We start from the raw sequence: 17273 nt of genomic DNA, 5'->3' as shown, positions 1-17273 counted from the left end.
CACCATATCCTAGAAAAGGCAGGAAGGGCACAGGAAGAAAGAAGATAACACTCAGGGGTGGGACGGTCACTAGTACATCTCTGTTTGTTCATTTGTTACTTCAGACTCTGCTGCATCTCACTTCCTTCTCCAGAAACTAGTGCACTTCCCAGCCCTGTGTTTTGCTTGCATCTCCAACCCTGATCATGCCATCTACCATAAACATTGTTATAACTCATACATATTTCTTCCAGCCAGCCTGCCTTCCAGTTACCCGCATTTTGGGCTGGGCTCTCACAGAATGGTAACATCAGGCCAGTGAGCCGCAACTGTCCTCTTCCAATGCTTGTGCTCTAAGGTGGGCTCCTGGAGCAGTGTCTTCTGGCTAGCACCTTTCTTTCTGCAGTCCATTCATATGAAGGACTGAACTTTCCAGAAACACTTTGCTTTGCAGGATGCTCCAAAATCTGAAGCAGTGTTACATTTCAGGCCCAACAATGTTCAAGCAAGGCATCGTAGGCTGTATAGCCCCAGATTAAGAGGCAGCTGAGTGTACAATAGATGCTAGACAGTGCCCACCAGAATTAACGCTGTGGACTTTAGGAAGTACCTGCCCTGGCATTGCTCATTCAGAGAATTTCATTAGGTAACAAAATTCTAGGGCTGGGAGTGCTTGTTTGAAAGAATTTATAATGTGACTGCACACCTTAAGTGGTGCAGGGAAGTGTTAATGCTGTAGATAGTCAATGCCAGGGTGAAGTAATAGGAATTCGCAAATCAGGGAATATGGGGCTGCATCAGCTTGTTTACAGGCTGTGTTGGGAAGGGCCCAAAGCAGTGATGCAGCAGCTTGCTGCGCTATTCTCCAATTAATGGTGACAATGTTGTCCTTTGCCAAGGTTTTCAAAAATGAAGACAAATCCAAAGATTAAGTTTCTAACCTGAAATGCACCAAACACTGATTCCCAGTGAATATGCTCCCATCATGAGCATAGGCATTATGACAGCAAAATGTGTCCTAAAGGACAGGCGATGTAGTGGAAATTAGTTCAAGGGTGGGGATGGACAACAATGCATGCTCTCCCTGTTTGAAGCACCAATTTAGACACTATTCTGTTATATCCATTTGTCCAACCAGCAACCCATCTCAGTGCTCTGGTATGCACAAATCCAAAAGCCTGAGTGAATTGATCACTGTAAGACTTGTTTCTAACTTGGTTCCTACATGCTAAGAATTTTCCAAAACATTCCTCGTTGGGAATGAAGTACTTAATTCTCCGCTCACTTTCTATTTAAACAATTTCAACCACACATGAACAATGAACCAATTTGAAATCTGACACGGATCGAGTCCTCACAGAAGACTGGATGATTTGATTTGTAAAAAAACCAAAAGGTTACTTACCTTACAGTAGCTGTGGTTCTTCCAGATAAGTTGTCCATGTGGATCCCACTTGCGACACACATACACTTTGTGCCCATGAAGATGGCACAAATGCATCATGCCTTAATTTCCCCATCTGTAAAATGGGGACAATGAGGCTGACCTTCGTAAAGTGCTTTGAGATCTACTAAAAGCACCACATAAGAGCCAGGTATTATTACTATTAATGCAATATTAAAGTTGTGAAATCAAATACTCAAATTCCCAGGAAACTCCAAAAAGATAAGGTTGCTCTGGCAACAATAACTCCCCCATGATTCATATAGGTAGAATTCATTATGCCTCTTTTCCTTATTAAATGGAAACCCTAACCTATTATTCTATCAATGTACAGCATAAAATAAACAGGATGTGTAATGTGGAGGAGTTAAAATAGCTAGACAGCAAGCTTAGTTGTAGGAACATCTTGACTGAAGTGCTTGATCTTGAAACTTTAATATTGAATCAGTGCTAGTTTTTTTGCATTTAACGATGACTAGGGCCGGTTGTCATGAATCCTGTGATTTCTGCAATTTACAGTCAAAGTCGTGGCTGCTCAATAGCCTTCTGCAGAGCTCCACTAGCTTTCATTTTTAAAATTACTACACTTCTAACCCTTACAATTATGAAGGTAATCTTCCAAATATGAATCAAGTGTAATGGATGCAGTGCTGCCTTCCTAGCAACCTTCTGGAGAACACTCTTTTTACTATATAAAGATGAGTTCAGAGAAGACAAGAGCAGACCCATAAAACCATCTCATTTAGGAATATATAACAAGATCTAGGATCATTTCTAGGAAAATTTTATCTACTTCTTAAATACATTATTAATATTTCCTATTTGAAAGGAAATAACACATTTTTAGTATAATTTTAAAAGGAAGATTTTTAAAGTCCATTTTGAAAAGTTGACCATGACTCATTTTTAATCTTTCCAATTAAAAATTGTGACTTGTATTTTTGAAAAACAAAGCAACGATTTTTTCTATTTTTTGCCACAACACTCAGCCAGCTTTAACCAACATGCAAGGACACACTATAAGGTATTATTACAATTAAGGCAATTATAATGGGATTTAGCAGATTGTAACTGGGAGCCAAAGTGCAGCATCAGAGATAAGGTGGAATATGTTACCAAAAACAAATCCACGGGCACCTTCAGAATTATCAGCTATTTGTGTAATTACACTCCATTTTATAAAGAAACAGGAAATAAGAATTAATTTATAAATCAGTTTATTTACAGGTTTTATCCTCAAAGTACATTTCAGTTAACAAAGATATTTACATTGGTATACACAGGGACAACCCTGGTTATTTTACAGTTCATAATTACAAAAAAACCCACATCCTTAACTCTACTGTGCAAAGCTGCACTGGATGCGATTATTGGCTGAAAACTGGCATGGAAACCAGGTTAACGGGTTATTTACACAAACACAGTAAACAGGTTTATTTATTTTAATATCTGCACAATACAGGACACAGGGAGAGAGGGTCTCCCAAGGCGGCTTTGCAAATGTATATAAAAAGGCTCTGCAAAGTCAAGGAAAAACCCTATTAAATGCAGGTTAATTACAGTACTCCTTTTTCATCTGTATATATTTTTGCATTTTTAATTTTTATATTTCAAATATGTTCTGGATATTTTGCTTTTCTCCATTTTAGCTGATTTGTAAACACTTAAAAATTCCTACAATTTGAACTAAATACCTTGTAAGTTTCAACTGTTACTCTGCTGAATAGAATTTATTTTCCTAGTATTCTTAAGGTAGAAATGGGATCTGAAAGCCTGAACTACACTCAGTTCTTTGCAGAAGAGTTATTTAAATGCTCTCTAACGCTGTGCTACTGAAAATCTTTTGCACATACACAATTTATTCAAGTATTGCAAAAAGCTAAGGCCACTTTTTCAAGAAAGGAAAGTGAACAAGATAGATTTTTCAAACAGGCCACAAAACCTTATGAGCAACAAAACCTTTTCTGAAAGGTAAAGTAGTAATAGCCCAGATCTGTAGCTCAGGCATTATCCTAGTCTGAGAAGTGGTCTCTCTCCATATTCATAAAAACCTAGGCTGTTCTACCTTGCATTAACAGACCTCCTCCTAGACTGAAAAGGGACATAGGTCTTCATATCGACTCTATCCAGCACTTTCTGACTCTGCCATAGAGGGATCACCCTATTTTTGGGCTCAGAAAAATTTTGGAGTTTCCATGTTCCCTCAACCTTGGATTTTCCAACACTGTTGCACCAAGATAATTCATCCAAGACCCAGACAGAACATCCTGGGCTTGACATAAAAAGGGAGGCGGGGGAGAAGAGAAAATTCAGCTTCTCTTTATTCAACTCAAGGCTTCCCCATACTGCTTCAACAATTGATCACAAAGCCTGACCTGAAAGGACCATCGCCAAGTGTTGATGATCATCAGTCCTAGCCTCCAGTGTACCTCAACAATTATCAAGTGTTGAGAATGTAATTTAACAGCCATAGTTGTTTTAGTCTAGGCTGCTCCCATTACAAATTGGTACCAAAAATAAATTGTGATCTCTCCAAAACCATTACTTTTACACAGTTTCTTTTTGCCCAAAGAGCTGGAGAGGTAGCAACTGTTTCTGCAGCTGATACCTAGATATTTGCTTACTCAAGCCAATAAGGGCACAAATAATCTCCAATCTTCTTCCACATCTTGAAAGACTGCCAGTATAATACACTCTCTGCTGGTGCATGTACCACACATGCACAAACTCTACAGCCCAGCAGGAAGCCTCATAGATGCAGGCCATCTTACTATCTCAGCAATGGTCACCGTTCCTAGGGATGGAAACTAACTTATTTCTATGAATCCCATGCCACAGACATACTCTGCAGGTTTCTCTCCTTCTGCTGGTACTCTGCCCTCTTCTATAACTATGTATAAAAATAACAATATTCTCTGTTGAAAAGAAGATAGGCCCAGAAAAAGGAAACAGACAGTGACCTGATTAGTAACACCATACTGGTTAAACAGCAGCTGTAGTTGGTTTTTGTCAAATGCTTAAGATAATGTTGAGGTTCAACATCAGAATGCTAATTTACAGACACAAGTGAATCACTCATGAAAAAGATGCATGCCACCCATGAAAATCATCTGACTTCTGGACAGCTAGAAAGAATGCTACCACATACAGATTGACACGTTTGCCCTATCTGAGGTGTTCCAAGACACTATTTGCTCCTGTTTGTTCTTTGCTCGATAAGCTCTCATGGATGTGGCTCACCATTAATAACTCACACATGAGGTGCTGGCACTACTACATCTGAGAATCTGATTGGACTGAAAAGCCAACATTTCTCAGTGCTGTCCCTGATTTAAAGAATTATCAGTTGTGTGTCATTGTGCAAAATGCAAATATTTCAATGATAGTTTCCCAAAAAGGAAAGATGGAAAGAGAGAGAAACATTAATGGAGCAGTAGCACACATATGCACAATAGGAAATCCAAGAAACAAAAACAGATGGAAGGAAAGGAGCAGAAATCTCCCCACATGCATATCATGCACTGGAGCATCTTTGGGTGCCTCCTAACATGCTTTTGCATGCACTTCAATACTCCAACGTGCCTGGAGAACATGAATCTGCTTTGGGTCTCATCCCATGTTAGTGAACAGGACTTCCATTATTAAGGCATTAATACTCAATCCCAGATTGTCTGTGTTCATCCAAGAAACACAAAAAGGGAGGATAGACTAAGAAAGCACTCAAAGACGAAGGGCACAGCTCCAAAAATACAACAGGGTGGCTGCCTACTACCTAATGCTCTGGAAAAAGAACATTCGTGAGAGGGAGCAGGAAATATTTTCGCATCTTGTCTTCAGATTACTCCCTTAAACACTCCACAATCACTGAAATTTGTCCAGGTGATGCTCTTTTCATAGTCTTCCCCTTTCCTTCCCACATTTGATCACTGAAGTTTGTTTCTTTTTGACCCCCTGTCTCAAGAAACTGGATTTTTGTGCAAAGAATATGGACCCTAGAAGTTTCCAGGACAGATGCAATATTACATAGGTACCTTTCACAGGTTCTGTTGTTTCAAAACCTAAGACAGTGCAACCACTGCACTGGACACTTTCCTTAACTCCAATTTAATAAATTATCTTAAAATAAGTTAAAAATCCCACAACCACAGAACAAGTACACAGTCAAGCACTGGACATCGCTTTCTTTGGTGAATACTCATTTCCCTAATCGTTCAAATATCAGAGAAGCAGTTTTATTAGGGTTGAGTGGTAGCAAAGGAGGAAGCCAAGCTATTGAAGGCCAAAGTTTTGTGAAGAAACATTGTCCACTCCTGCACGTCTACTGCCTGAGAGAATCCTGAGTATCCATTTATCTAAGAGCTGCTGGTAGTTCAGGAGATGAAGAAATGCTGCATGGTAGGAGTAAAGCTGACCAATGTCTAGTCTATTATGCCCAGTTTTTGGTGGCCTTTACTTTGCTCTTAACTCTTGACTGAAGCAAATTAGACAGAAAACAAGTAAGAATTCTTTAGATGAATGCAAAAAAGCAAGCTCATCCATGTTCCCCTTTGTTAGCCCACCGATCGTGTCTGGTACCACATAGCATGAAGAAAGACGGGAATGGACTTCAAGGGAATTAAATGGACTCTTGAGTGGAAAAATTGATGTGTATTGTTAGGACTGCAGATACAAAGTGGTTAATAATGTAACACTATTAATTGCTGTAATGTCCATTTATGGCTAAAAACTGACAAGCAGTTATCAAAATCACCCAATACACCTTTCTAAAGATCATTTCGGTTCAGATTGCTGACAGTAATTTTGGGCCAAGTGGCCAGTACCTCAGCCCAACCACATCCAACCACTTTCAGAGTACAATCTGAAGTTCACAGTCCCAGTCTGAGACAACGGAGAGATGCTGACATATAATCTCTGTGCTGAATTAGCAAAAGGATGGTGTGAACACACCACAAGCCAGCATCAAGTGAAAGACCATGCTTGTTTACAACAACAAATCCAGTGTAAGGTTTCTAAAGGCAGCGGGATGTAATACTGTGTTCCATTATCACATCTGAACTGCCTTTAAAACCATGTATTTACGTCCAGCAGCAATATTGCTATGGTGGAGATGTAATATACGTCAGGAGTCAGAAAGCCCATGACAAGTTGTTTCGCAGTTTCTGGTTTATTATCATGGATGTCACAAAAGCAGTAGTCTCCCTTGTTTTTCATTTATCTGGTTCAGAACATTAATAGTGTCTCTGATTAAGGCCTCGAAGATCCCATCTGCCAACTGCATCTTCACACAGAGCTCATCCTCATCATAATTCACCCACTGAGCTTCTTCCTCATGGAGTTCCTGCACCTTGGATTTTAGAGGAAAAAAATGTATTAACACTCCACTGTTTCTTGGATTATTATTCTTCAGGCCTTCTAGGACAAGTACAAAACAAGCACAGAAAAAGTAGAATAAGAAATAACTGGCAATGACAGAATTGTTTTTATATATATAAGTTGTTCCACAACAATTCTTAGTGCAGTAAAATGAAGAGTTATATTATACAGCTGATCTCTTAACCAGATACATTACTTTTATCAGAATATTTTTATTTTTTAATTTTTCCCCTTTGGCTTACTGTTCATTTTAAAGAAATCCATTCTATTTTTATATAAGTTTTGTGCTTGAAAAACACTACTGATGTGTCATCATTCCTGATCAATAGTGTGAATTCAAATTGAAATATAGCATATTTTATGCTTCACTGCTCTTGAAAGCATTAGTACTAACTGAATTATGCTACGTACAGCTACATAATTTCTAACAATTTGATGATTTTTCTTTTTCTTGTCCATGAGCAGATCCTGCAATTCTTAATTGTTATTCATAATTACCCCAGATGACGGGCTCCATTCAAGAACACAGACAGAAATCATCAGCAAATAATGCATAATCCAAAGGCTATAGTCAAACTGCATGTTACAAATATTACAATTGGAAATTAGACCTTTTGAGCATTTATGCTAAAATTTTGCTTCCATATGTATTCACATTAGTAAACCTTGAGTGCTTCAACTTGTTCAGAAAGAACATGAAATCAAATAAAACATTCTTTTGACTGCTAGGGAGTATCTCTTGAAAACTCTTCCACTATTTGCTCAGCTTCAGTGCTAACCCACACTGAGCCATGAACCTTATATTTGGCACAAGAGTATCTGTTCATCTTAATTAAAATATATTTATATTATATAATCAGAAAAGGAAAAGAAGGAACCTCATTGTGGATAAAAGCTATCCCAAAATACATATGGACAACTAGTAAGATGATCAGGCAGACATTACTTTGGAATACATGGTCAAAACAAGGCTGAAAAACTTTGCTTGTGATAATTGTATTAGTTATGATATCAACATCTATGGTATTTTACTCTATTTATATAATAAGGGAGCAGGGAAAGAGGGAGAACTGAAATAAACCCAGTACCCTTTTCCTCTTTGTTTAGTCCTTTGAGTTGTCTACACAAGGGGACTTCATCTGTTGAGTGTGTGAAAGGGGGCAATCTACTGTACAAGAATTCTTTGCAATTTAATAATCCAAAAGTAATGTGAAGCCCCAACAGGCTGCAATGGAGACCATATAGGAAAAGAACTTCCAAGGTTCTAACTATGTTTACAAGCCCTCAGTTATGCACGTGGTTTCAGTATGACAGCTCCTTTTATACTTATTGAAGAGTTTGGAAAAAAATGCACCTTACCAAACAAGCGTGAAAGGGCAATTTTTAGGTGTCCCACACTTTCATTAGTGCTCTGCACACTTCCATAGATCCACCCTAGTGTAGTTAAAGAACCTGTCATTCATACTTGTATAAGACAAAGGAAAATCACTCCCTAATAATTCCTTTTTGTCATAGCAGTATGGGGGGGAAAAAAGAGGGCTAACGGGAACCAACAGTTAAGGACAATGTGCTATGGCTTTGACAACAAGGAAACAAGGTGGCAAAGACTCTGTCAACCAAGCCCTGTATAACAGAAATCAGTTCTTTCACCTCCCCACAGGAGAGGCTCTGAGAGGACAGTGTGACACTTTGTACCTCAGGGAAACACCCTGCACCTCCATGTTCATCCTTATAATATGATTGTGTGGTATCCAATGCAAAGTTTGTCATGTCAAGTGTCTTTGGAAGTCTCGTGATGCACTGAGCATTGTTGTTATACTAATAGTAATGTTACAGGTTGTAAATTCATGTATATAGTTATGAAACTGAAAATGTGTCCTCTTGGCTTAAAACAAGCCCAGGCAAAAACTCTCCAGGAGCAGAGGGCCAGGCAAAACTTTCCAGGAGAAGAGGGGCAGTTCACATCTCATCAAGGCATGTATGGGACAAACCCAGCCCAGCCTCACAGGAACAAAGGACACTGGCCTAGGCAGCCACAAAGGATCTGTTGGTCTCTTGAGTGAGTCACCTCCCTTCCCTTGGTCAGTTTGGGACTCTGATGAGATAATGCTCACCTGAGTTGAGGGTGGGGGGAGAGAGCCAAGAGGGAAGAAAGAACATGATAAAAGGGAGAGACATTTGCCATAGCGGCTCTCTCTTCCACCTCCATCTACAGACCACCACCACCAAGCAACTTGAGCACTGATCAAAGGGGAGAGCCTGGCTGAAGGGAAACCAGCCAGTTTACGGTGAGAAGCATCTACGTTTGTAAAGGCATTGAAAGTGTTAAGATCAGCTTAGCATGTGTTTTGCTTTTATTTCATTTGACCAAATCTGACTTATAATCACTTTAACTACAAAGATAGATTTTATAAATTTGTTCATTTACTCTACCTGAGGCAGTGTGTTTGGTTTGAAGTGTGTCAGAGACTCCCCTTGGGATAACAAGCCTGGTATGCATCAATTTGTTTGTTAAACTGACAAACTCATATAAGCTTGCAGCGTCCAGCAGGAATAACTGGACACTGAAAGACGGAGGTTCCTAGGGTTGTGTCTGGGACCAGAGATATTGGCTAGTGTCATTCGGTTGCACAATCCAAGCAGCTTACATGCCAAAGGTTGTGCATGAACAGCCCAGGAGTGGGAGTTCTCACAGCAGAGCAGGGTGAGGCTGGCTCCCAGAGTGGAGGATTGGAGTGACCTAACAGATCACTGGTCCAGATAACACCAGGGGAGCGTCACAGACAGTTAAAGAAATTAGAAAAAGGTACAAGAATATAGGGTGGCACCTCTCCTCAGAGGAAAGGAGGGTGGGATGAAGGATGACAGGGGAGAAGACTAAGAAAAGGAATTACAGAGACTAAATTTCTTTTGTTCTACACCACTCTTCTCCTATCCTTCCAATGGATTCAGTCAAAGACATACACTGCATGCACCAAGCGGTGCTCTGAGGAGGGTCTACCTTATCATGCTGATTGCAGAGCTCTATAACTGAAGGAACACTCAGGTGCAGGCAGTCTAGGTTATAGTGCTTTATGAACACGGGGTGGAGAGTGCCATGTGGCTTTACATTTTTTCAAAGAGGCCTCAGTCCATGAAGTTACTGTGAGACCTTTAGCAGGTGATGATTGACCAAACTGGTACACTAGCACTTGGCTGGCTAATAAGCAAATGATACTGGTCATTACCTATTTGGTGGTTAAAGTGAGTTTTTACACCCTTGCAGCAGTCTTAAAAGCACACAAAATTGTTAAAACTTTCTGAACTCTCATGAAAGAATTCAGTAGAACTTCACACCGCTGACAACAGGACTGAAGTTTCCCACCTTGGAGAGCAGCAGGGCTTGGCTAAAGTTGTGAACAGGACAGGTTAACTGAAGCAGAATTCATGTCCCTGCTCAAGGATGAATTCTGGCAGGAGAACGAATACAATCTTACCTGGAAAAAACTGAAGGAGGTGTGCACAGATGTGTAGGAGAGAGAGAAAATGAGGGAGCTTAAAATTCTCCCATCTGTCTGACAAAGTATTATGACAATTAAAAGTAGCACTTTAAAAGGGTAGCTTGGGCAGCATCTGCAGAAGGAGACTTCCTCCTGGGATTCAAATGCAAATATATGAGTACCTGCAAAATGAAGGACAGGTCCCACTGAGGAGTTACTGGATGATGCAGGGGTCTCCAACAAAACTGAATAAAAATCACTTGGGAACTAGTGTCCCTGCTCCTGAAAGAACTCCAGTAAGAGAGAGGACAGAAGAGCAGACGCTTAGGTTATAGACACTGAGCTCTTTTTGAAACCCTGCAAAGACGGCAATAATATGTCTTGCGCAGGCATTGATATTCTTCTTGTTGCCCCACTGAACAAAAAAACAGTTCCAAATTCATGCGTATTTCACAGGAGCAGGCTCTCTGTTGCTAGCTAGAAAGGCTAATTTCAGAACAGATTTCCTCTTCTAGGAAGAAGCTTTGCTTTATTTCCAATCTCTCCAAATCACACTGAACAAGAAAGATTGTGGGCCTTGGATCAACAGGTCCAGAAGGTCAAGCAATGGCCAATGACAGGCTCATCAACTCAAAAAACTAAGGGCATGGGCCTTCAAGAGGCTTCACAGCATTACCTCTGCTTTGCCCTACTTTACCTTCCTCAAAAAACTCTGAAAAGGGATAGAGGAAGAAAACAGTGGTATAGCTCCTTGTCCTAGTTCCATACAGGTGGGCAGGTGACCAAAGCCCACAGGTAAGTAAAAAACACGGAGACCTGGGAGAAGCGTTGAAATTTGGGGGGAGCATAGGCTGTTATAGTAGGGATAAGGGAGAGACAAGACAGAACTGAAGGTGGGGGGAACCAAATCAGTATCTTAGATTACTGTATACTAATGTGAGAAGTATGGGGAATAAGCAAGAAAAACTTGAAATGCTAGTAAATAAACAACTATGACATAGTTGGCATCACAGAGACTTGGCGGGACAATACATATGACTAGAATATTAGTATAGAAGGGTCTTGCTTGCTCAGGAAGGACAGGCAGGGAAAAAAGGGAGCTGTTGTCTTATTATATTAAAAATATATATAATTGGACTAAGGGTTGAGATGGAAATAGGAAACAGACTTGTTGAAAGTCTCTGGTTAAGGATAAAAGGGGTAAAACACAGGGTGATGTTGTGGTAGGGGTCTACTACAGACCACCTTAACAGGAAGGAGAGGTGGATGAGGCTTTTTTTAAACAACTAACTATCATCCAAAACACAGGACTTGGTGGTGATGGAGGACTTCAACTACTCAGACATCTGTTGGGCAAATAACATAGCAGGGCACAGATTATCCAACAAGTTCTTAGAATGTAATGGAGACAACTTTTTATTTCAGAAGCTAGAGAAAGCTAGTAGAGGAGAGGCTGTTCTAGATTCAATTCTGACAAATGGTTGAGAATTTGAAAATGGAAGGCAGCTTGAGTGAAAGTGATCATGAAATGGTAGAGTTCACAATCCCAAAGAATGGCAGGAGGGAGAACAGCAAAATAAAGACAATGGATTTCAATAAGGTAGACTTTAGCAAACTTAGGGAGTTGGTAGGTATTATCCCCTGGGAAGCAAGTCTAAAGGGAAAAACAATTGAAGATAGTTGACAGTTTTTCAAAGAGACATAATTAAGGGCACAAGAGAAAACTATCCCACTGCATAGGAAAGATAGGAAGTATGGTAAGAGACCACCCTAGCTTAATCTGGAAATTGTCAATGATCTAAAAAAGAAAAAAAATAAAGTCCTACAAAAAGTGGAAACTAGGTCAAATTACAAAGGATGAATATGAACAACACAAGTATGTAGGAACAAAATTAGAAAGACCAAGGCACAAAATGAGTTCAAACTAGCTAGAAATTGGATGTTTAACATAGTCAATACCAGTGAAAATGAGGTAGGATCAGAGGCTAAAATAGGAAAAGAACAAGTTAAAAATTACTTAGACAAGTTAGATGTCTTCAAGTCACCAGAGTCTGATGAAATGCATCCTAGAATACTGAAGGTGCTGACTGAGGAGATATCTGAGCCATTAGTGATTATCTTTGAAAAGTCATAGAAGATTGGAGAAATTCCAGAAGACTGGAAAAGGGTAAATATAGTGCCAATCTATAAAAAGGGAAATAAGGACAACCCGGGGAATTACAGACCAGTCAGCTTAACTTCTGTATGCGGAAAGGTAATTGAGCAAATAATTAAGCAACCAATTTGCAAACATCTAGAAGATAATAAGGTGATAAATAACAGTCAGCATTGAATTGTCAAGAACAAATTGTGTCAAAGCAACCTGATAGCTTTCTCTGACACGATAACAAGCATTGTGGATAAGGGGGAAGCGGTAAATGTGGTATATCTTGACTTTAGTTGAGCTTCTGAAACTGTCTCACATGATCTTAGAAACAAACTAGGAAAATGCAACCTACATGGAGCTACTATAACGTGAGTGCAAAACTGGTTGAAAAACCATTCCCAGAGAGTGATTCACAGTCATGCTGGAAGCGCATAATGAATGGGGTCCTGCAGGGATCAGTTCTAGGTCCAGTTCTGTTCAACATCTTCATCAATGATTTAGATAATGGCATAGAGAGTGCACTCATGAAGTTTGCAGATGATACCAAGCTGGGAGGGGTTGCAAGGATTAAAATTCAAAATGATCTGGACAAACTGGAGAAATGGTTTGAAGTAAATGGGATGAAATTCAATAAGGACAAATGCAAAGTACTCCATTTAGGAAGGAACAATCAGTTGCACATATGTAAAATGGGAAATGACTGCCTAGGAAGGAGTACTGTGAAAAGGGATCTGGGGATCATAGTGGATCACAAGCTAAATATGATACAACAATATAACAATGTTGACAAAAGAAAAAGAAAAAAATCCATCATCATCATTCTGGGATGTATAAATAGGAGTGTTGCAAGCAAGACATGAGTAGTAATTCTTCCACTCCACTCTGCACTGATTAAGCCTCGACTGGAGTATTGTGTCCAGTTCTGGGCACCACATTTCAGGAAAGATGTGGACAAACTGGAGAAAGTCCAGAGAAGAGCAACACAAATGATTAAAGGTCTAGAAAACATGACCTACGAGGGAAGATTGAAAAAGTTGGGTCTGTTTAGTCTGGAGAAGACAGAGGGGACATAACAGTTTTCAAGTACAGAAAAGATTGTTACAAGGAGGAGGGAGAAAAATTGTTCTTCTTAACCTCCGAGGAAAGGACAAGATGTGATGGGCTTAAATTGCAGCAAGGGAGGTTTCGGTTGGACATTAGAAAAAACATCCTAGCTGTCAAGGTGGTTAAGCACTGGAATAAATTGCCTAGGGGAGGCTGTGGAAACTCCAGGTTAGACAAATCTGTCAGGAATGGTCTAGATAATACTTAGTCCTGCTACGAGTGCAGGGGACTGGACTAGATGACATCTCGAGGTCCCTTCCAGTCCTATGATAAATATACTTGTGGACAGGGCTTTAGGCCTAACCGCCCAAGTGAAAAAGCAGGGTACTCTGGCTGTTGTTGCAGAGGCAAGCCAATCTACCATCTGTGCCTGAACATAATAAAAAAAGCATCAAGATTTAGAAGAGGAGGGACCTTCTTGAAGACTGAAGGGGAAATTTTCAAAGGTGCAAAGGGCAGGTCGATACCAAATTTGCAGTGAAAGCCAATTGGGAATTGGACACCTGTGACACTTTGGGGTTCAACTCAGACCAGTAAGGGGTTTCGTCACTGCCTGCCCTGAAACTTGGAGTGCCTTAAATGCAATGCTGATGTGGCTAACAGCCTTGACACCAACAGCCAGCATACAAACATGCAGATCACACCCTGGCTTCTACCACCCAGTTACTTTTTTTAGGGTGACCCCAATACTCTCACAGACCCAAATTTTCCCCAAAAAACTGTCTGCTCTGCAGCGTCCAGCCTCACCTTGATCATTTACAGAAGTGATCCATTTCACTGGTCCCTTAAAGAGAAAATACCTAGCAACTTATTACATTAACTGTGTTAAGGAACACTATTTTAATCAAAGCAATGAATAGTTTATAGTAAAAATTAAACAACTTTGTTAAACAAGAAGTCACAGGTTTAAGTGATACCAAGTATAAGGAATAAAGATAGAAAAAGTCACAAGCAAACAAAAGTAAAAATACGCTTCTAAAACTAAACCTGATTGTACAAGAGACTCTAGTTTGTTAAAAGATGTATTTCGCAGCAAGTCTCTTTTTCCAGCATGGCTGACCAGACTGTGGTCAGCCACTTCACAGAGCTCAAACTGCTCACTTCCTTTATGTCTCCTTAGGTGAAGGATGCTTTGAGCCCTGCAAAATGAAAACTTTCAAAATTTTTGCAAAATCCCCTTTCCTCCCCATTTTTGACCAGCTCCAATATTAATGGAAACCTGATTGATGGGAGAGTTCTTGGAATGCTGTGCTGCTTTGTGTGTTACTGACACTCCGCCACAAGGTTGTCTCTGCTGAAGGTAGGGGAATCCTCAGTAGAGGTTGTCTCTGCTGATCATCCTTCCCCCTCGGTTTTTCTGCTCTCTTTTTGAGGTCTATTTTGTGCCCCGTTCTGTGTAGAGTCGTGAAGTTTAAGGCCAGAAGGAACCACCAGGTCTCTAGTTTGATCTCCTGTATATCATAAGCCACCAATGCCACCCAGCACTAAACCCAACAACTGTACTTGTCCTTTTCTTCAGTTCTGGGCTTAGAAATGAGGAAAAGGGGAAAGACAAAGCTGGGCAAGAGGAAATAGGAACAAAAGGAAAAACAAAAGTAAAGAGAAATCTCTAAAATGGGGCCTTACATGCAGGGCTTGCCTGACAGAATTATTGCCTACCAGGAAGCAAAGAGGTAAAGAGTCACAACACTATAAGTACTTGACTGTCATTATTGGTAGGCTGGGAGAAGAGGAAGGTACAACAATTTTCCTTGCCTATATCACAAACACATTACACTGGTGGTTTCCAAATTGTGGTTCCCAGCATGCTGGATAGTCACATGGTGCTAGCTCTCCTTGTTTCCAGCTGCTACATTATATTTAATACAGCCAAAAGTATATACTTTACTAAGAATACTTTTCCAAATAAGCAATTGCTGTAATTGTCACAGGATGTTACACAATTATGAACGGGAAGGAAAGAAGCCTGCAAGAGACTCTACTAACGTCTCATTTCAGACAATGAAAGTTTTAGAATCTCTGCCTCACATTATTAAAAATGAAAATAATTATAACTTAATTTTCACTATATTTATTTTCTGCGCTTCAATAGTCCTTTACAAGGAGAAAATCAAATCTGGACAATAAATCAGCCGTTATAAACAGACTAGCTACAGTTTAACTTCTAGATTCTATTTTAGTATGATGACAATGTAACACTGGCAGACCAGGTGCCAGCTGATGCTGAAGCCACAGGTCAATTCACTTGTGCATTAGTATAGCTCCAAGTAATTGTTAAATGTATAAGAGAGTATCTGGCGTTTAAATGTAATGAAAAACTAATGAGTTGTTACTTGCATTGTTTTCACTTATCTGTATCCTGTTATAATGCAATAGCAAATATTTATATTGTAAATACCTCTGTAACTAAATAATCCATCAGATAAGAAACAAGCCTTTTGAAATGCAAATGAAGAACTTCAACAGAAAAATGCTAATTTCAAAGCAAGTGGTCATCATGATGATTGGAGGTCAAAGCCTCAAAATGCATTCCTCACTCTGTCAAAGGAAAAGCCCATGTGAGCAGTGACGCTGTCAGCTTGATTTCTGTAAGAAGCAGCTTTAAGAATGGATTCAAGGAAAGAGCATTCATCTCTGGACTGTTTGGGATGTGTACCAGATATAAGCGGAGATCCCAAAGACAATCTGGGTACCCTGAAAAGACTTTTGGGAAACTGGCAGTTTATTACATGACTGCCACCATTTGGAATGATAAAGAGTGACTCATTTCTGCATATATTTTACCTGCTTTAACCTCTTAATTCTCATTGCCTTTTCTTAGATAATAAACCTCTGGTTCATTTACAATAGAGTTGGCTGCCAGTGTAGACTTTGGTGTAAGATATAAAATACCAACTGACCTGGAGGTCTCTTGGGACGGGGGTCAACCTTATGTGACATGATTTCTGGTTTGAGTGACCTTTTACCACAAAGTCCAGTTTGTCTGGGTGGCAAAGCCCCCTGGAGAATCCCAGGGGACTGTCTGTGACTCCATGGTAAGACTGGTAGTGATCTAGGAGTTCACACTTGTTATTGGTTTGGTGAATTCTAATTATAGAACACACTACCAGCTTGGTGTGTCTGCCCTGCGGTTGGCACTCAGTTGTGAGCCACTCCCGAGCATGACAGACAGTATTCGAGTTGCAGAGATATATTTCTTAAATAAACTTATACATAAGAACACAGACAAAAACTAATGGAAATATTTCTGTGGCTCTTGGATTTCTGAAGACAAATGTCTACAAAATCTAAATTTGGAACCAAATTTGATTTGTTCCTTTACTGGACTATTGCCATGCTCAGGAAAACATGAAACTGGGTTTTCGAAATTCCAGTTAAATCATCATGTTCTATTCCTTTTTGAACACTGCTATTTAGCAAAGCCCCTGATTCAGTCAGTGATGCTGCCATGATCCAGTGTTTGTATTCTCACAATTGTATTCTCACAATGACCACAGAAACAAAAGTGGCAGATGCTGGAAGCTGATTAGTTAACCAGCTGCTTAACAGTTTAAAGAGGTTTTAGCAAATATGTTTATAGAAAAAGTAGCCAAACCCTAGAAAACTTCTAAGCTAGAAGTTTCTCTCTTGGTTGCTTACGTTGCAGTGATAAGTTTAGCAACAATGTCACTAAGCAATGCCAAATCCTAAAGCAAACAGTATATCATAGAGTTTGTCTGTCTATATTCTTCCCATACTTCAGCTACAA

The 17273-nt window shown here is 39.8% G+C and overlaps 1 protein-coding gene across 8 annotated transcripts in view; it reads right to left on the bottom strand.

The window, feature by feature from the left end:
* Positions 1-6568: 6568 nt before the first annotated feature.
* CEP350 (centrosomal protein 350) overlaps positions 6569-17273 on the bottom strand; it is a 177832-nt gene continuing 167127 nt past the window's right edge. For all 8 annotated transcript variants that reach the window (XM_050962940.1, XM_050962943.1, XM_050962945.1 and 5 more), the window contains one exon: positions 6569-6767. In XM_050962940.1, coding sequence (XP_050818897.1) covers positions 6603-6767 — 165 coding nt within the window. In that variant the 3' untranslated portion in view covers positions 6569-6602. The remainder of the gene's footprint in view (positions 6768-17273) is intronic.

The sequence above is a fragment of the Gopherus flavomarginatus genome, chromosome 7, assembly GCF_025201925.1.
Source record: "Gopherus flavomarginatus isolate rGopFla2 chromosome 7, rGopFla2.mat.asm, whole genome shotgun sequence".
Lineage (NCBI taxonomy): Eukaryota > Metazoa > Chordata > Testudines > Testudinidae > Gopherus > Gopherus flavomarginatus.
Note: the sequence above shows the minus strand (reverse complement) of the source record. Positions and strands in the feature narration are given on the sequence as shown.